Genomic DNA, 21,623 nt, shown 5'->3' with positions numbered 1-21,623 from the left:
TTTGTTTCGGTTTTCAACAAATCAGCCAGGTGAGTCTTTACAAATCAGAATTTACGGTACTGAGTATGAACAAGATAAAAGGTGGCAATTTGAAAGAAGACAAGAAGGTCTTGTCATAAACTTATGAACGCATACAGAAAAAACAAAATATTGAAATTTTCAAGTATATAAATTATTCGCAATTCACACTTGTCTTAGATTTTCTCATTGAAAACTGACATGCGAAAGGTACCAAACTGATACTTAAACACAGGTCGAAAATGAAATGATAATGCCATGGTAAAAAACGACAAAAAGACAAACAACAGAATACAGAAAAAAAAGTAGAAAACTAAAAAGTGAGCAACACAAACCACACTAAAAACCTGGTGCTCTGAAATTGTAAGCATATTTTTCTCCTCATGTCTTTTGTATAGCACCAACTACGTTGCTTATATATAATATAAATAATATAAAACCCGGTGATGATGTCTTATTCGGTAAGTCAGAGGCGGATTTAAGGAGGGCATCCTTTTGTGGTAAAAAAATGGTTGAATATTCAGGGGGAAGCAGGACAAATCGCCAAACCTTTTCACTTACTCGCCCACTTTAAAAAAAACACCAAACAAACTGGTAAACCAACTCGTCCCACTTTTTAAAAAAATCTGCCAACTTGTGAATAGGGTTAAATCCCGATAATATTACTCCTGCCAACTCGACACACTTAATGAAAAACGGCAATATCTAGATGAAAATATAATGTTCTTGTCTGCCAACTCGTCCCACCTAAATGAAAACTTAGCTTAGGAGGGTAGTTTACCTAGAACCTAATAATGACTTTACGGTTCAGCTATCAAGCAAGCTAACTAAAGATATTAACTTTGCCTACAAACTCAATGCAATCGGCTGTAACATATTTTTTTCAACCTATAATGTGAAATCAAACAGACCTAGAAAAATCTAATTGCACGAGTTTGCAATCTATTTATATCTATGTTTATATCGGGTTATATGACCATTGGCAGTCTTCGGAGGCCACTTATATGATTAATAAGTCCATGCATCGTAATTTTTATTTTTAACCTTTTTTTACAATTTGAATATGTGTTTTAGTATGCTAATGGTCAAATATAAGAATTTGAGTCAAATCGGTCAAAATTGTTAACTGGTGCACCTTTAAAAAAAAACCATAATCTTCATAGAAATACGTAGAAAAGACATGCCGTAACAAGAAATGTCAGTTTTTAAGGGCTGTTAAGAGATTTAAATTCAGGACAACACTAAACCGCTAAGAATGATCTATAATTGTACATGTACTTTATTTATATCTAAAGATTGTACTTGTTTATTACCTGCACCTTGTACAAAAAAGTGCTCAAAATCTGACTTTCATCGTGGTGAACAGCAACAGACACTGTCTAGCACCCAGAAGAAAACTTTCAACACGAATTTAAAAGAAGAATTTGTTTATTTGTTTAGGATTCGAAGAACACTGATCGGAGTTAGCGGGATTTATATGTGAAAAATTGACTAAACCAAACAGCTATAGTCTCATAACTCTGGAAAGGCAATTCAAAAGGGAGCTTTCTTCCATCCATTCATATATTCCATACAAAATTCACGAAATTGATCAAAGCATTCTATAGCTTACAACTAGTGTATGGCATGTGGATGTGTGGAACGAGGAACAATGGTATACCACAATACAATCCGTCTATGGCAGGTGTATAACATCGACTAAAGAACATTATTTGCAATGTTTCAATGCTTAGTCTGTCACTTGAAAAGACCATATACATGAACACAACATTCTCAACACAACATTCTCATATGATTGATGAATGATTTGTTGTTTAACATCCAGTGGCAAATATTACATTATACTTTACAAGCATATCAGAACAAAAACATGTTACCATTGACGGATCCATGGCTTGGCCCTCATTTTTTTTCATTTTTTGGTTTAATTATATGAACATTTCATGTTATAATCTATGGTGTTGTATTTTAAATTACATGAACCCTGCTTTGTTCTAGACCCACATGTCGATTCAGATTTTGAACCTGTAGTTTACAAAGGTAACAGTCCAGTTTAGTTTCAGAAAAGCTGCAATGACAAACTGTTCAAAGAAGCTCAAATCCAATAAAAAAATGAAGCATAATTTCCTGTCGATTTGCACATCTAAATAGTAGATTCTTATTCTCTACAAAGTTTCATAGAGTTCTGTTGTGTGGGTTCAGAGGATTTGCAATGAGAAACTGTCGCAATAGTATATTTAGGCCAAAATTCTTAGCTCAAAGGGCAAAATCCTCGAACTAGAGGCTACAAAGAGCCTGTGTCGCTATCCTAGGTCTCTACATGCATATTTAACAAAGGACACAGATGGATTCATGACAAAATTGTGTTTTGGTGTAGGTGATGTGTTTGTAGTCCTTACTATATTGAACAATCTTGCTTCTTACAATTATCTCTATCTATAATGAAATTGGCCCATAAGTGACAGTGAAAAATTTGTAAAAATTTACAAAAAGGAGTAGGTCCCGTAAGGCTATTTCGGCCTCAAATTTCAGATTCATCTATCGAAAGATTTTGACCACTTTTTAAACACTTAAGTGTCTATTTCATTTGAATCTAGTAGTTTCTGTGAAAGATTTTAACTGATTTAGTCAATAAAAACGATCCGATTCAAGCTCAAATATGAAAAATCTACCAAATATGCCGAAAAATGTCACTTTTCATATGTTTTTTGTCAAAAATGAATGTGGCCGCATCCGTGTTCATCCTTAACCTTTATATATGTTATGTATTGTCATAAAATTCAACTTACATTTCAATACTAAGGATGAACACGAAAACCGTCTAAAATTTAACTAAAATGATAGAATTGTGAAATTTCAGTAATTTTGCATGACTTTATGGTGCTGATACCCGATATATGTGCATTGTATTGTCAAAAACAGCCTATATTTATGTAGCAGAAGCATTCTACTGTCCAATAAATAACTTAAGGTTTACAATTTAACAATTTTGTAAAACTTCTATATTTGGGGCCAAAAAGGTGTCTTACTGGACCTTCTCCTTTACAAAATTTATGATTTTTTTTAAAAATTGACTATAAAGGACAATAAATCCTTAAGGGGTCAATTGATCACTTTTTACACGTTGACTTATTTGTAGATCTTACTTGGCTGTACATTATTGCTGTTTACAGTTTATCTCTATCTATAATAATATTCAAGATAATAACCATAAGCTGTAATTTTTTTCTTAAAATTACCAATTCAAGGGCAGCAGCCCAACAACAAGTTAAAATTTCAGGCCAGATAGATCTTGACCTTATGATTTTCTTTAAACGCTTTGGTTTCAGAAAATATGAGCCAAAAACTTCATTTTACTCTAGATGTACTATTTTTAGCCATATCTTGGTTCACGGGCAGGGTCATCACACATTTTTTAAAACTAGATACCCTAATGATAATTGTGGAAAAGTTTTGTTAAATTTGTCTTTGTAGCTTCAGAGAAGGGTTTTTGTAAAAAATTACAAAAATTTACAAAAAATTGACTATAAAGGGGAATTACTCCTTTTAAAAGGGGTCAATTGAACATTTTGGTCGTTGACTTATTTGTAGATCTTACTTTGCAGAACATTATTGCTTTTCAGTTTATCTCTATCTATAATAATATTCAAGATAATAACAAAAATTGGCAAAATTTCCTTAAAATTACCAATTTAGGGGCAGCAACCCAACATCGGGTTCTCTGATTCATCTAAAAAATTTAGGGCAGATATAATTTGACCTGATGAACAATTTTACCCCATTACAGATTTGCTCTAAATGCTTTGGTTTCAGAGATATAAGCCAAAATCTACATTTTACCCCTATGTTCTATTTTTAGCCATGGCCATATTGATTGGTTGGCCGGGTTACCAGACACATTTAACTAGATACCCTAATGATGATTGTGGCCAAGTTTGGTTTAATTTGGCCCAGTAGTTTCAGAGGAAAAGATTTTTTGTAAAAGTTGACAACAACGACTGATGCAAAGTGATGAGAAAAGCTCACTTGGCCCTTTGGTCCAGGTGAGCTAATAAAAATTGAATCATAATTTCCTGTTGATATGCACATCTACATAGAACATCCTTATCATCTTCAAAGTTTTATAAAATTGCTTGGTTTCAGAGGAAATGTAGTTTGATTGCCAATGAGAATTTTTTTTTAGCAAAGACCAAAAGACATAAAAGTAAGCAACTAGAAGTCAATGCTCATCTTTCAACAATGAGGAAAACCCATATCACATAGCTAGCTATTACTGAACTTGATGTGATAAATGTTAAACCATTCAAATGAGACAAACAGATGGTTTACCCAAAAAACAACAACCACTGAATCATAGGTTTCTGGGATAGATACATCATATTTTTCAAAGTGACCATTATTCACTTTTACTCCTGAAAGTTACATGCTAAGCAGAAAAGCAACATATACCGATACTTATTTTAAAATCTCTGGTTTGACCAGACCAGCGATTAACTCAATACCTCACACACTTGAGGTAAGCCAAGCATGTATCCAGGAGTCTGTCCACCTGTAATAACTATTTGATATGTTGATTGGAACAAACATTTTGAGTGCTACTCAGGAAAGATGAAAATTACTGATTTATATTCTTTTGAAACAAAGGAAATTACATTCTCCCTTCAGGCATTACCTAAAATATCCCTAATAGGATTCACTCTATTAAAAATCCTGGTGAAATGATTAAGTTTAATCTTTCAGGAAAGCTGCAAAAAATCTGGAGGCTTCAATTGAGATATAGACATTGAAAAATTTAAGGTCCAGGAAAGACAAGTGTGGGGGAGTTTATAAAACTAAGCAGGTATATGTTTAAGTTTGAAGGATCAAGGTTAAGAACTGTAAGAGGAGCTCATTACACAAAAAAGGACTTTTGTCTTGCATATCCATCCATCCGTTGCTTTTCACTATAAGCAGGATTTGCAAAAATATATACCCGATAAAAAGATTTTATATCATTAATTAAATAAGTATACTGCAAATTCAGGAATTACAGTTATGTTTTTCTTATTGCAAAAAAAATGTGAGGGGGTTATAATCGCAATAATTTAAACTTGCATTTTGAAAATTTTATGAATTAAACTGGATTTTTCAAAATATCGCAAAAATAAACCAGATGCTCCGCAGGGCGTAGCTTTATACGACCGCAGAGGTTGAACCCTGAACGGTTGGGGCAAGTATGGACACAACATTCAAGCTGGATTCAGCTCTAAATTTGGATTGTGATTTAATGGTTGACACAGCATAGGTTTCTGACACAGAATGAATGTGTTCTAATGATCTTAAAATTTTTGTTTTCTCTTAGAGCAATTCACAATGCTGTTGAATATTAATCCTCTCAAAAAAATGTTTGAAGAAATTTTCTTTTTATTTATGAAATTTCAAATGAGAAAAATTGAACCCAATTTTTAAATCACATCCCCCTTTCCCTTATTCCAATATTCTAATGGAGTTTGCAACAATAACTACTCATTTAAATACATCATAAAATATTAAGATGTAAAAAAACTGCTTGTTATCACTGAATGGTAAAGATTATTCAAATTGATCAGTTGGTAGTAAAAAGTGAATAAACATAGTATATTGTATATAACAAAGATTTAAATTGATTCAGGACAAAGAAAGATAACTCCAATTTAAAAAAATTATTGCAATAAGATATTTCTTACTTACTATTCTGGACAAAGAAAGATAACTCTAATTAAACAAAAATTTGCTATTTCACAATATTGTGAAATTAGATATTTCTTGCCATTGCACAATACATGTACTGTGCAATTGAAAAAGACTTGCTATTGCAAAATACTTAATATAATAATTTTAGATCCTGATTTGGACCAACTTAAAAACTGGGCCCATAATCAAAAATCTAAGTACATGTTTAAATTCAGCATATCAAAGAGACCCAATAATTTATTTTTTGTTAAAATCAAACTTAGTTTAATTTTGGACCCTTTGGACCTTAATGTAGGCCAATTTAAAAATGGGACCAAAAATGAAGAATCTACAGACACAGTTAGATTTGGCATATCAAAGAACCCCATTTATTCAATTTTTGATGAAATCAAATAAAGTTTAAGTTTGGACCCAGATTTGGACCAACTTGAAAACTGGGCCAATAATCAAGAATCTAAGTACATTTTTAGATTCAACATATCAAAGAACCCAACCGATTCATTTTTTGTCAAAATCAAACTAAGTTTAATTTTGGACCCTTTGGACCTTAATGTAGACCAATTTGAAAACATGACCAAAAGTTAAGAATCTACATACACAGTTAGATTCGGCATATCAAAGAACCCCAATTATTCAATTTTGATGAAACCAAACAAAGTTTAATTTTGGACCCTATGGGCCCCTTTTTCCTAAACTGTTGGGACCAATACTCCCAAAATCAATACCAACCTTCCTTTTATGGTCATAAACCTTGTGTTTAAATTTCATAGATTTCTATTTACTTATACTAACGTTATGGTGGGAAAACCAAGAAAAATGCTTATTTGGGTCCCTTTTGGGCCCCTTATTCCTAAACTGTTGGGACCTAAACTCCCAAAATCAATACAAATCTTCCTATTGTGGTCATAAACATTGTGTTTAAATTTCATAGATTTCTATTAACTTAAACTAAAGTTAGAGTGCGAAAACCAAGAAAATGCTTATTTGGGCCCTTTTTGGCCCCTAATTCCTAAAATGTTGGGACCAAAACTCCTAAAATCAATACCAACCTTCCTTTTATGGTCATAAACCTTGTGTTTAAATTTCATAGATTTCTATTCACTTTTACTAAAGTTAGAGTGCGAAAACTAAAAGTATTTGGACGACGACGACGACGACGCAGACGACGACGCCAACGTGATAGCAATATACGATGAAATTTTTTTCAAAATTATAGTGATTTTGTCATATTGTACTAAATCCGATTTTTATACGACCGAAAATTTTTTCAAAATTTGCGGTCGTATAAAAATCAGATTTAGTACAATATGACAAAATCACTATAATAAATGCACACAATAATTTCTGAATTTACAGTATTATTATTTGAAATTAAGATCTTGTACAATTTCCAATTTATTTAAAACAAAGTACAAGCGACTGACAAACAATCTAATGGAGCAAAATGTAAGATCTATTTTTTATCTGACAACAACTAAAAGCAATAAAAACAAAGCAATAAATATTTTATAATTTGTTTACCAGTATCATATAACAGCAGCACATTCATAGAGGTACACATTAAAAATGCTATTAACAAAATACATAACAAATAATAATAACAACACAAGGTAAGTTCATGTTCACATCACCATTAAAAAAATCAACAACAAAAAATCCACAAAAAACTTATAATCATTAAATTTTCCCACAAAAGTACCTCATCTCACAATAGCTATTTTGACATATTGCCTGAGTCATCCAACAATTAGTCTTGTTTTTATCAGCTTTTCACCCATGTTTTACCTATTGACCAACAAAAGGCTCATGAAGTCTTGTAAATATCAAAATGGATTCAAAAACAAAAATACAATGAAGCTCACATTTAAATATTGTCCATAAAAACAAGAAATGTTTTTTGAAAAAATTTACAGAAAAAAGAAGTGAAGAGTACTCAATTAACTAAAATCATACAGCTAATAGTACACAATATTATAAATTAATATTATATTTACAATGGTCATAAGATGTAATTAAATCAAAACCTTCTTACATTGTGGTCCATCTCAATTATGATTTGATATGTGCATTTTGTATCCTATGGTCCGTATCCTGATCAAGAGCCAATCAAAATGATATGTGTCCATTTCAAGGTCGAATAAAACCAATACTGCCAGTGAACTTGTTCAGATGAACATTTTGATGACCAAGATACCCAAGATACCCCAGTTTCAGACAACAACACTGACTGTAATGCATAGAATGATAACGATGATGAATTTCAACACCTGATCTTATTGAAAGATTGTAATTGATTTGGGACTAAAGTTTTATCTTCCTTTTCTATCATCAATAAAGTTGTCCTTAGGAAGAAAAAGAAGGGCAAAAGATATCAGAGGGGCATTCAAACTTTTAGATCAAAAAATCAACTAACCATGTCATGGCTAAAAAAGAAAAAAAGAACTTTAAAGGTTGACTTTGTCTTTCTTGTTTTAAATAATGACAATTCTGTAAATCCTGTTAAGGACATATATATCCACTGCAAGGCAAGATCTCAAGTTAAATTGAAATATATTCATAAAAGCTTAATAAACAAATGAGTAATGTAAAAACCCTCAAAATGTCATAATCACACATTACTCTCAGCAGTGAACCAGTTTTACGCCAAATCTGGTGCCCCTGCAGCAACCATCTGTCTAGATAACCATTCTAATCCATCCTTTAGTCCATTGCCACTATTAGCATCACAAGCCTGTATATGCCAACTACGATTACAACATAACTTAAACAGTCCAAACGATTCTGTTACTTCTTCTATAGAAACACATGGCTGTATATCCTATAGGAAAAAAAGATAAAATCATCATGTTAAGTGTAGACAAACACAATATAAGTACTTGTCCCTAGCAAAACTGATAGCTATTTCTGGTTGGTGTTTTTTTTATATTTGAAAAAGCACAATTGCTGTTACACTGGTTAAAATAACAGAAATTTAGGTGCATTTTAAACCAAATAACTATATGTATTTTTATGTGTATCTATCTGATGAGTTAAGCCTTTTTCAACAGATTTTATAGTTTGTTCTTATATTGTACTGTTACACCACTGTCCGAGATTAGAACTAGGTTTGAGTGCTTAAACACATGTTTAACACACCAAATTCTTTTATTTGAACTTTTGTGAAATGTCCTTTTGTCAATTATACCACATCTTCATACAATCATATACGCAGAACATTGTCTTGAAAAATATAATTATTTGTTGGAGGCATGGGAACAGGTAGAGATTTTATGCTTGCTTTGTTATATATTCTTTAATACTTTAAAACAATGTAATATAGCGTTCTCCTAAGCTCTCCATTTAGTGCCACTTTACTATCATTGTTGGAGACCAAAATATAGATTTTAGTTGTTAGTTTTTACTTGCATATTTGGAATATGGTATCCTGTATTCCAAAATAACATCTTTGCATTTTAAACTGTCAAATGTATTTTACATCATAAATTTTTCTATGTATAAAAGGTACTTTTTAGTAATAAAAAATTGGTTACCTGTTTATTAACAAAAATAAGCAATGAAGCTTCTCTCAGTTCTTTTTCCTGTACTAATTTGGCAAGTTCATTTTGTGCTTCTGCTAGTCGGTCTTTATTATTACTGTCTATCACATATATCACAGCTGAAATTAAACAGACGTAAAACAATTTTTTTCTATACTGTGGATTTATTTATTTTCATGGGTATCAATTTGGATAATTGAGTTCATGGTTTTGCAAATCTCTGTATACAAAGCCTATTGAAAATAAGATAATTGTTGAACATTTAAATTCGTGGTTCACCTGTACCCACAAAACCCCACGAAAATTGGTATCCAATGAAAAATAATGAATCCACAGTACTTTATACCTGTTTCAGTGTATTTTATATCACTTATTAATATAGCAAATTAAAACAAACATGCAAATTTTGAAAACAAGATTATTAAGTTACTAACAAATTCTACAATATATAATTTCTCATCATGTTGTCAGGTAATACATTATCAGTAGTATTGTAGATTTTTATTGATAGTTTTGTATATAAAGTACGTGAATATAAATGAGTAGTGCTTAGATCAACAATTAGAGAACTTTAATATCTTGTTGTAGATAGCAAGATCTTAAGCACACTGTTGTAGCAATGTTTTGATGAAAAATTCAATCAAAAAGCTTTTCTTTTTGTACAAAACAATTTCCCAGTATATTGAAAGAAAGCAAAACGTAGGTGGTCCTAAATGGAGATGTTATGTTGAACATTTCAAAAAATATTTACAAATTAAATTAACACATCACAAATCTAAGGACCTAAAACTCATGATAGTTGTGAGATAGCCAAAAAAATGATTATACATGATCTTCCGATTTGTGCTTTTTCTTTGAAATATTTGATGTCACAAACACATATTTTCATGAAACAATGTCCAATGACACATTTCCCCCCAAATGACACCAGGTCAATTAGGGCAGTTAATTCATAAAAAGGAAATTGGAAATTTGTCAATTACTGGATCAAAAGAAATATCAATAGTTGGTTTTACAGCTTTTTCAACAGGGTTATCTCCCATTGCAGATTTTTGAACAGGTGGATATCTTACATAAAAAATTCTGATATCATTAGCTTTTAAATGGATTAAAGGTACTGAATTTCAAAGTTAACTAGAAAACCAGTGAGAAAATGCATCTGTATTGATGAGGATTACCCCACATAAAAATCGGAGTAATAAATAGATTCTTAAAGTTTCAATGATAACTTATTACTAGTTTTGGACTACTGGATATACTATGTGCAGATAGAGGAACCAATGAACATCTAGATAAACAGACAAAATGATTGCTATAAAAACCAACTTCACTGAGTGGTAGTTAAAAACATTTCAGAAATATAAACTAATTGTTCATCTGACATATTTACATTTCTTTAAGATAACAGTTTCATAAGCACTAGTTATGAATTTATTTACATAAAGAAACACTGATGTTTGTCCCTTTTTTTACCTTGAGTATTGAAGTAATAATGTTTCCACAATGGCCTTATTTTATGTTGTCCTCCAACATCCCAAATTGTAAACTTCAAATTCTTATATTCTATTGTTTCTACATTAAAACCTAAAAGAAAAAGAAATTGCTTTTGTCCATGTTGTTAGATATACATGTATAAGCTCTCTTTTGTAGTGTGCAAAAACAATAGGTTTCTGGTGGGTGTTACAGAATTGAATATATTGTCAATATCTAATACTGTGGATTCATTAATATTCGTTGGATACCAATTTTCGTGGGTTTCGTGGGTACAGGTGAACCACGAATACAAATGTTCAACGAATAACATGGTTTCAATAGGCTTTGTATACAGAGATAAGTACAACCACGAAATCAAATACCCACGAATATGCAAGTTTTCAGCAATCCACGAAAATTGATACCCACGAAAATAAATTCATCCACAGTACAAAGGTATAGGCAAGCAGACTGCAAGAAAAAATAACAAAAAATAATAAAAATGTGCAATAAACAGTTAAAAGAAAACACAATATGTATACACAATTGCATATCACTTTTCATTCTTGTTTCTGCATAAAACTTTACATCATTTTAATGTTATAATCTAATTTGCAATTGTTTCTGCATTCCACCTTTTATTCTTGTTACTGAATACCAGCTTTCATAATCTTTTATTTAATTATGTTCTTTAAATTCAAACTGAGATAAAACTAGAGGCTCTAAAGAGCCTGTGTTGCTCACCTTGGTCTATGTGAATATTAAACAAAGGACACAGATGGATTCATGACAAAATTGTGTTTTGGTGATGGTGATGTGTTTGTAGATCTCACTTTACTAAACATTCTTGCTGCTTACAATTATCTCTATCTATAAGAGTAGTTTCTGTGGAAAATGTTAGTGAATCTACAAATTTTATGAAAGTTGTTAAAAATGGACTATGAAGGACAATAACTTCTTAGGGGGTCAATTGACCATTTTGGTCATGTAGACTTATTTTTAGGTCTTACTTTGCTGTACATTATCTCTATCTATATTAATATTCAAGATAATAACAAAAAACAGCAAAATTTCCTTAAAATTATCAATTCAGGGGCAGCAACCTAACAACTGGTTATCTGATTCATCTGAAAATTCAAGTACAGATAGATCTTGACCTGATCAAAAATTTTACTACCTGTCAGATTTGCTCTTAATGCTTTGGTTTTTGAGTTATAAGCCAAAAACTACATTTTACCCCCATGTTCTATTTTTAGCCATGGCAACCATCTTGGTTTGTTGGTCAGTTACCAAACACATTTTTTAAACCAGATACCCCAATGATGATTATGGCCAAGTTTGGTTTAATTTTGCCTAGCAGTTTCAGAGGAGAAGATTTTTGTAAAAGATTACTAAAATTTACAAACTGTAGGCTCTAAAGAGCCTGTGTCGCTCACCTTGGTCTATGTGAATATTCAACAAAGGACACAGATGGATTCATGACAAAATTGTGTTTTGGTGATGGTGATGTGTTTGTAGATCTTACTTTACTGAACATTCTTGCTGCTTACAATTATCCCTTTCTATAATGATTGGCCAAGTAGTTTTAGTGGAAAATAATAGTAAAAATTTACTAATTTTATGAAAATTGTTAAAAATTGACTATAAAGGGCAATAACTCCAGGGGGGTCAATTGACCATTTTGATCATGTCGACTTATTTTTAGGTCTTACTTTGCTGATCATTTTTGCTGTTTACAGTTTATCTCTATCTATAATAATATTCAAGATAATAACCTAAAATTACCAATTCAGGGGCAGCAACCTAACAACGGAATGTCCAATTCATCTGAAAATATCAGGGCAAATAGATCTTCACCTGATTAACAATTTACCCCTGTCAGATTTGCTCTAAATGCTTTGATTTTAAGTTATAAGCCAAAAACTACATTTTACCCCTTTGTTCTATTTTAAGCCATGGCGGCCATCTTGGTTGCTTTGCCGGGTCAATGGACACATTTTTAAAACTAGATACACTAATAATGATTGTGGCCAAGTTTGGTTAAATTTGGCCCAGTAGTTTCAGTAAATTAACGCCGGACGACGCGGGATGCCAAGTGATGAGAAAAGCTCACTTGGCCCTCTTCTTATTATTAACAGTGCTTAGTGCATCTGCATTTAAAATAGATGTTATCAAGTTAGAAACTATTGGACTATCTTAAACATTCCTTACCTATAGTTGGAATAGTTTGTATAAATTCATTTTGTTTTAATTTAAATAAGATACTAGTTTTTCCAGCATGATCTAAACCAAGGGTTACAACCCTCATCTCTATTTTTGGACCAATATGAACACGGTTATCCTGAAAAATAAAATAAAATGTAAAAATAATCGTTCTATGTCCCTTTTGATTTGTAAACAAAGGTGTATTAAATTTGTCCATGACTAATAAATAAACTGTTACATGTATTTACATTTTTTCCAAAAAATATCTGCTTCTATGTGGTTTACAACTGAAACTTTAAATATAGATTCTACCTCTGTATCGAGTGTGATACGATATTTATCTACACGAGCGTTTTAAATATTTAAAATTTAACTGTCAAGAGTGGATAAATATTGATAACACAAGGTTTTGTGGTAGAATCTGTTTCTCTAATAATTTTCAAACAATTTGCAGGCAAACTTATTATTCCTTCTTTACGAATGATCTGCAAAAAGATGAGTTCTTTCTTTGTGACGTCATCAGACATGGTCGCCTTTTTTCATGCAGTCACAATAGGAAATTCAGAGGAGAACAAACAATTTGACATCATAATCTGATTTTAACCAATAAAAAACTGAGATCAAACGAACCACACGTTGATTAAATTGCTTTATACAATGGGTGCAGAAAGGGATAAATTGACGAAGAATTAGAGAAAATGTTGTACACAATAATGTCATTTCAGTATATCTGTTACAAAATTGTATATATTTACATCAGGAGGGAACAAATTTTGAATCATTTTCTAATATATGTGTGTTGCTTGTTTGACTGTCCTTTTAATACTACCAACAAAATGTTTTTATTTCTGAATCTTGGATTTTGGGTTACTAATCATACAGCATTTACAGGATAATCCTTCAGCAAAACAGCAGAACACGAAGCATCAAAATATTTCCTGTTAAATAAAATATTTACAAATGACAATACACTTTTTATACTTTGAGGACTGAGCAAATCAGGTGAGTGTGTGAGTTGGTATGTTTTATTTTGTTGTATTGTATTATGTTTAGGGGAGGTTAACTTTCTGGTAATAAGACCTGTCACAGCCTGGCTCGGGAATTGGGTAGGCAAATGCTCACATTTATCTGTACTGATACAGGCTCCAAATGCTTCCTTTATACGCCATAACTCATGGTGGTGATCCTTATAAAGGATGCTTATACAGAGACAAGACAAGAATCACTGACCTTTGTAAATGTGATTGGTATAGCAGGATCTAATGGTAATTGTTCTGGAACATCCGAAAACTGTTGTTGTTGTTTCTGTATTGTCTCCAATAAAGTCTTCACGTCTTGTTTTGCTAACAGAATCTTAGCTGCATCCTAAAACAATCAAAGGAATCCTTTTCAAAATTGATTTTAATAACTTCAAGTATTACAAAATGGGAGATAACTAATTTTATCCAGTAGTTTGCCTGTTCGGTTAAATACCTGTTATGAGACTTCTTTTTCATCTCTGCATCTTTTCAATAAAAATATGCTTTAAAACTTGTTCAGACAAAATGTTATGTAAACGTTTTGTTAATAAATACATACTTATATAAGGACAAAAGGATTTTAAATTTTAAATTTTTATCTGTATGTGTTGTATCTATTTTGTAAAGAACATATCCTGTAAGGTTAGTTGTAGTAGAGTTTCCAAATATCATAAAAACAAATTTCCAAGTAATTAAAACTAATACAAAATTATTGCTACAGCTGACAAAATCATATAACCTACTTTACACATTTAATACTATCTATACAAAGTTTCATATTACTGTGGATTCATATATTTTTGTGGGTACCAATTTTCTTGGATTGTGGATACCTTGCATTTTAATGGATATGGATTTGGCAAAATCTGAATATAACTTTCTTTTTTTTTTGTTGAACATTTAAATTCATGGTTCCCACAAAACCCACGAAAAATTTGTATACAACAAATTATAATGAATCCACAGTGTGACCAAAATAATTTCTAGTTTTAATACTATATATTACTTGTTGCAATGTGATTTCACACTGGTGGCACACAGCAGATATTTGAGACAACAAGATTGCCATATCTTCTTGTTGTTGGCGAAGCATGCACAGTTTCTCACGAATATGTGTGTCAACAGTTGTCAGGGCAGCCACTTCCTGTCTGTTTAATGTCTCTCGTAAATCATAAAAATACTGTTTAATTTTTGCCCTTGACTGTTCTGCAGTACCTGGAACCTAAAATTAAAGGCAAGAAAATGAAAATGTTTCCTTTATAGAGAGTTATATTTTAAACATTTGACATTAAACACAAATTATATGAGCCAGTATATAGCGATTACTTTGCACATTCATTCATAAGATAGCTTTCTATATCATAAATAGTGAACATACCTTGACCCTGCTTTCCATTCATGTCACATCTTTAATTTTGTTCAAGTTGTTCGTTCATTGACCACAGGTTTACATAGTGTGTTTTACTTTTACAACACATAGTCTAGATAGGCAATTTGGGAGGATTAGGCTATTGTAAAACTGGTGTAAATAATTCATTAGCTCTGTGAGTCAGTACAACAAACAGCCAGCAATTTAACTTTGAAAATACTACCTATTCTGACATAGCATTATCAAAAAGGTAGTAAATATACAATGCACTGAATATATCTGTCTTTATAATATGTATATACCTACCCTTTGTGTAGAAGAAACTCCATCGGGACTCTGTAATAATTGTACACCACCCTCTATCTGTTGTATAGTAGCACCCAATTTTCTTGCTGAATCAGCAACTTCTTCACCAAAGGATTTGATTTGCTGTACAGCATTTGTTATAGATGTTCTTACATTCTCTGCCTCAGAGTCCAATAGAGAATGCTACAAATTAAAAGTGTTATGAGACTTGAAGTTGCAAACAGTATCTCATCTGGTACATTTTTGTCAGTAGAATTATAGTACTAACCATCAAAAAAGCTGTTCCTTTTTTTATGGTTAGTACGAAGTAGAAAGGACTTCAAAATCTGATGCATAATGAATATCAACTAGAGTTCCCTCTCCTCTCTTTCTGAGTGTTAGGTGAGCCTCACAGTTCAGCCTTGTTTTACATTTAACAATAAATTATTATTATAAAAGACAATGTATGGTTATTTTGCTTAATATTTAAAATACAGTATAAGTTTTATTACCCTATGTTTAACATGTCTACCATAATCTTTACATATATAGCACATCAAAGGATTATTTTTGCAATCTTCTTCTAAACAAGCAAATTCTACTAGATGCATTGGATGATATGGACATTTTGGATTCTCTTTTGGTTTTTCAGATAATGGAACTCTTTTGTGTCTAGCTAATGTTCTTGTGGAATGTGTAAGTTCTGCACACTCTACACATAAGTGTGTACTACAAGTCATACAGTATAACACAGCTGTGTGAAGTTCATTCTCGTCACATGGAATATCCAACTGTAATAAGAAATCATTTTAATATAAATACTTAAAATCTACAACATTTGTTTTTTTTAAGTTTTGTTTTGCATCAAAAAATTAACTGGTGCTTTTTCATAAAAGCATATTTTTAATTAAAATATATTAATAAAAGCATAGATATTATTTTAATGTACTGTACAAAGGGAGATAATTCAGAAATACTATTCACAAGTTGAGGGGTAAATTCAGTAAATAAATATACGTCATCAGGGACCGCCCATTTAGGGGAGAGCTTTCTGTATAACACTGAAGTTATATGCTCTTCTGATTGGCAGATAATGTTTGTAATAAATATTTTTTGGTAGATGGATCAAAACGACAGTTGGAAAAAAAAAAAATGCTGAATGTTCTAATTTTTTTCCCTTCAGGGTTGAAAAGTAATGGGGGGCAGTATAGGAATTCAGTGCGAATCTACATTGTTTGTAAACAAAGCCATGTGAATGCCCAAAAAAGCCGCATGACCCTATGTTTTTATTGTTTCAAAAGATAGGGGTACATTTGTACTTTCATGAATGATACATGAAAGATTTTAATTTCTATTAAAGGTAAATCAGGTATAAATTTATTTCCACACTTAGATTAGCATTAAAGTTAATGGGAGATTTTTTACTGAATTTTCCCCTTGAGCTATCAATGAATGTGTTGAAAGAACTTAATAGAATACAGAATCCATTAAACAGGTATAAATGATTAAAAGCAAAAATATCTGTTCTTGCAAAATATCTATATGTATTTCTATTATAATTAATATAACTATCTCCTAATGTTTCTTTTAAAATATGATAAATTTAATGAACATCATATTTATTACATCAAATTTACTTAGCAACAATGAATTGTTTTACTTATAAATGCTGGTTGTATAAAAGTATGCTTGATTTTCTGCATAATTCTCATTATAAACTCAAACACATCAGTTTAGTATACTACCTCCTTTTCCTTATCTAAATTTTGTTGTGCAAATAGATTAATATTTGATGCATTTTGAGTTGTAAACTGTAATTTCTCTAGCAGTTCAAGCAATGCAAAATTTTTCTTCAATCCCCATACTCCAGAATCACCAATTTCTGTGGGCTGTCTGTCAAATGGACACAGGATAGAAGTGCCATGAACTTGTAATCTGGTCAGACACTGATGACAAACAGTATGGCCACACATCAACAACCGTGGAACCTTGTCTCCTTGGAAACGGAACACATCATCACAAACTCGACATTCAAGTATTGTCTGAAAATAAAATCATATGCATGCCAGTGGTGGATCCAGGATTTTTTATAAGTTGGAGCCCACTCACTGACCTAAGAGGGGGCCCACTCCAGTCACGCTTCAGTGATTCCCTATATAAACAACCAATTTTTTTCCCCAAAAGGGGGGCCCGGGCCCCCTCCCCCCCCCTAAATCCGCCTCTGCATGCAACATTGGAACTATATCAATATGTATACTATCAAACCTACAAAGTATGATTCAAATTAATATTCCGAAGATCAAATCTATACAGTGGTAAGTTGACTGATTGGTTTGGTTTGCAAGTTTGTTTGTACCTGTAGAAAACTTATTTCAAACAGAATAGCACATCCTAATTTTAACATGAATGGTGTTTATTGAGCCCAGAAATTTATATATGATCAGGGTAAACTTATCAATCCCCTTATATTAACTTATTCCAATCATACCACACCTTCTTTTCAATAATTATTCTAGAAGGATACCAATTGAACACTTTAAATAGAGCTAAGAATACTGTTTTTTATTTGTAATATAACTATTGATTTTGTTTTAAGTTAATTAAAATCATACTGATAATTGTTTACAGAAATATACATCCACTTCGTTTATACTTCGTTGGATAGTTGTCTCATTTGCAGTCATACCACACCTTATTATTTTTATATAGCTGCAGACTGAACAGTACCTTTCCAGTAATTTCTTAACATGAACATTTTGGGTAGATCCATCATTATAAAATTGAAATTTGCAAATCTTGTTGGTGCATCAACTGTTTTCATGTGGATTCATTTTTTTCGTGGGTACCAATTTTGGTGCATAGAGGAAAACTTGTATATTTGTGGATATTTTAATTCGTGGTTCTGACAAAGTTCACATGCATTCCTGTAGAAAATTTGCACTTTGTTGAACATTTAAATTCATTGTTTCTTTGTACCCACGAAATCCACGAAAATTGGTATCAAACGAAAAATTAATGAATCCACAGTATTTTAATATTTATGATGTGAACCCTGACAGTCAGACAAATAACATGTTCACGTATGAATATCTAACATTGAATCTCTAGACCAAGTATGTATCACTATCCATATTCTTGGTTGGATGAAATAATTATCACTTCATAATATGTAAAATCTGTATTGTAATAAGTAAAAGTTAGTAGCATACATGTCCAAACAATCCTCCTAAATAACTCATGCGTTGTGCAGAATTGTGTTTTTGGGTAACTTGTTGAATATTTTTCAACATTGATGTTCTTGGATTAGTTTCGGTATTTCAGTAATATTTGTCCTCCTATAATTTTAGAGTGTACATTTTTATTCACAATGGTTGCCGCAGAGAAAACATCTTATCATTGTTTTTCTCTAATTATACAACATAACAGATGTTTCTGTTAAATATTAATATAACCAGAAAAAAAATACATGTACATGTATGTTTCACCACATGATGTCTAAATATCATTATAATACATTTTAGATGCACATTTGAGACTCAAAGTGAAAATAAACCTTAGGCTTTCTAGGAAATGTTACATACATGTAGATATTCAAGTAGTGATAAGGTCTTCTATGCTTTTGGCAGTTGCATGGATCAGACCATTGTCGGATCCAGAAGGGGTGGGGTTCCGTTGGTTGGAACCTCCCCTTTTTTTTGGACGATCAATGCATTTATATGGGAGCATATAGTTGGAATTCCCCCCCCCCCCCCCCCCCCCCTTTTTAAAATGGCTGGATCCGCCCCCTGCAGGCAGAATTCCACTAAGGATTTCATAATCTGTATACATGTATATGTTAACGTATAATTCTAAATTAAAACGGTTTTATTTAACCAATTGCAATGTTTTGTACTTCTCTTTAAGTCTTTACCTTTTAAAACCTTAAGGGTAAACTGACATCTGCTACATTTAAAATTCATTTCAAGAAAATATATGTCAGGTATAAGATAGTTTACTTCAATAAGATAAGGAAAAGGTTACACACCTTTTTCATTTGAATGCTTTTGCATTGGGTTTTATTGTCTTTAAGTTGAACTTAAAAAAAAACTGATATCATGTGCATGCTGTTTAAAAATTTTCTTAAACATGTTAAATGCAATTTTAATCAAGTCTTATTGAAGTTACAACTATTTCCAAAACAGTCAGAGTATTTTAATAAACAACAGAAGAAAATACTTTGTTTGTCTGAAGTTTCTTTGACATAATCTATGACCTGAGTCTCCATTATCAATGCACACACTTTACTTCTTTAAAAATAACGTGTTCATGTCTTTGAATTTCTTTAATCAAATTGGAAAATTAAAGAATTTTAGAAAGTGACTTTTTAAACACCTAGATATCTCTTATTGCAGTCAGGGAAAGCAATAAGACAGATGGAAACGGATGTGACTTTTTTGCCTGTGTTGCCCACAAGACTTGTACAATGTATCTCAACATACAGCTAACTTAATGTCTACATGAGCTACAGAAGCAGTTTTCTGAAGAACACCATGAAGAAATAAAATGTTTGAACTGTCAAATGTCAAGTTTAAAATAAAAAACGTTTTTGTGTAAATCATTGTTTTTACATGTATGATGACCAACTGATTAAAATGCTTGCTTTTTGTTTATAAGTCTTCACAATCTCATCAAAATAAGTTCTCATCACTTGCTCCTCGATTTTTTATATGTCGCCGTGTAAGATCTTAATACACCCGATTGATAACCTTGTCTAAGGTCAAATTTGCTGAACTTTGCTGTAGCCAATCAACGACGCTGCTTCAAAGTCTTTGGTTATTGAACTGGCATAGACGTTATCGTAGTGTCACACGGCGACATATAAAAAATCGAGGAGCAAGTGATGCGAACTTATTTTTATAAGATTGAAGTCTTCAGGGATTAAAATTGAGATCATAAGACAAAAATGTCCATCTGGCCAAAGACATAAAATTGAGAATGGAAATGGGGAATGTGTCAAAGAGACAACAACCCAACCATAGCAAAAACAATAGCAGAAGGTCACCAACAGGTCGTCAATGAAACGAGAAATTCCCACACCCAGAGGCATCCTTCAGCTGGCCCCTAAACAAATATATACACATGTGTATACATTTATATGTCTCTGATCTGGCAAAAATATTTGTTGGAAGCCCTGGAATATACAAAAATTGATAAGTTAGACCCTAACTCACAACATCATTATCCTGCTTGTTGGTGAAACAAGGCAAAACTTGTTTCTATCATTTAAAATTGACAAACACAATCAGAGAAATCGATTATCAGATTTTTTTTTATCATGTATTTATAAATATTGTAAAACCCCAGTTGCTCAACACAATATATTGTCCTTTGAACTTTTTGGCTTCACTCGATTGACAAAAAACTTCATAATGCAAATTGATGCAATGCAGATCCATATAATCGGTACAGATACATGTACCTGACACTGTCTGAAGAGATTTCCCGTAAATTTTATTTGTACATGGTATGTCTAATAACAAAAACATTGCTGAATTATACCAGCAGTCAGTTCATTTTCCTTGTTAAGATTTTATCAGTGTCTAATCTTATATAGTGCCTTAATCTTAATATTTGGGATGGAAAGTACTTGTATGGGAAACAATGACAAACTTTTATTGTCCTCATTTTAGTCAGTCTAAAATCTATGCATTCAAATAATCAACTGGATCTGATGATATTTGATATCTGAATTACGAACAAATGAAGATCAATGAATCTTTGATGCTTAAAACGAACCCTGTCTGTTGTTTCCTGGTTGTTCATTTCCAATTATTCCAGTCTGTGGTCTCTTGTTTTTATTCCCCAACCATTTGTCCCAGGATAGAAACTAAATTAAATGCTGCATTTTCCGGGTACTATTATTTTGTCGATCATTATAAAAATTGTCTTTGACTCAACAAATTATTTTAGTTGTATATTATTTAAATAAGGACATTTTATTTGTATTTTACAAAACTACTAGAATGT

The 21,623-nt window shown here is 31.7% G+C and overlaps 1 protein-coding gene across 1 annotated transcript; it reads right to left on the bottom strand.

Annotated features, from left to right (window-relative positions):
* Positions 1 to 7,255: 7,255 nt before the first annotated feature.
* Positions 7,256 to 21,538, bottom strand: LOC134681684 (E3 ubiquitin-protein ligase TRIM23-like). The gene is made up of 10 exons (XM_063541334.1): positions 21,393 to 21,538; positions 17,363 to 17,659; positions 16,130 to 16,408; positions 15,639 to 15,821; positions 14,970 to 15,185; positions 14,175 to 14,309; positions 12,951 to 13,080; positions 10,740 to 10,850; positions 9,261 to 9,385; positions 7,256 to 8,548 (listed from the first exon to the last, which is right to left on the bottom strand). The coding sequence occupies exons 1-10, from the start codon at positions 21,417 to 21,419 to the stop codon at positions 8,369 to 8,371; spliced, it is 1,683 nt and encodes a 560-aa protein (XP_063397404.1). The 5' UTR covers positions 21,420 to 21,538; the 3' UTR covers positions 7,256 to 8,368.
* Positions 21,539 to 21,623: the final 85 nt, after the last annotated feature.

The sequence above is a fragment of the Mytilus trossulus genome, chromosome 1, assembly GCF_036588685.1.
Source record: "Mytilus trossulus isolate FHL-02 chromosome 1, PNRI_Mtr1.1.1.hap1, whole genome shotgun sequence".
Taxonomy (NCBI): Eukaryota; Metazoa; Mollusca; class Bivalvia; order Mytilida; family Mytilidae; genus Mytilus; species Mytilus trossulus.
This window is presented reverse-complemented; position numbering and strand designations above follow the sequence as displayed.

What these genes read in the sequence shown, in the direction of transcription:
- LOC134681684 (XM_063541334.1), bottom strand. Translation starts at nt 21,419, where the DNA reads ATGAACAACCAGGAAACAACAGACAGG. An exon ending in GTGAAATCACATTGCAACAA is followed by an intron (nt 14,310 to 14,969) that starts GTAATATATAGT and finishes TGATTGTTTTAG; the next exon opens with GATGCAGCTAAGATTCTGTT. An exon ending in TACCAATCACATTTACAAAG is followed by an intron (nt 13,081 to 14,174) that starts GTCAGTGATTCT and finishes TTTATTTTTCAG; the next exon opens with GATAACCGTGTTCATATTGG.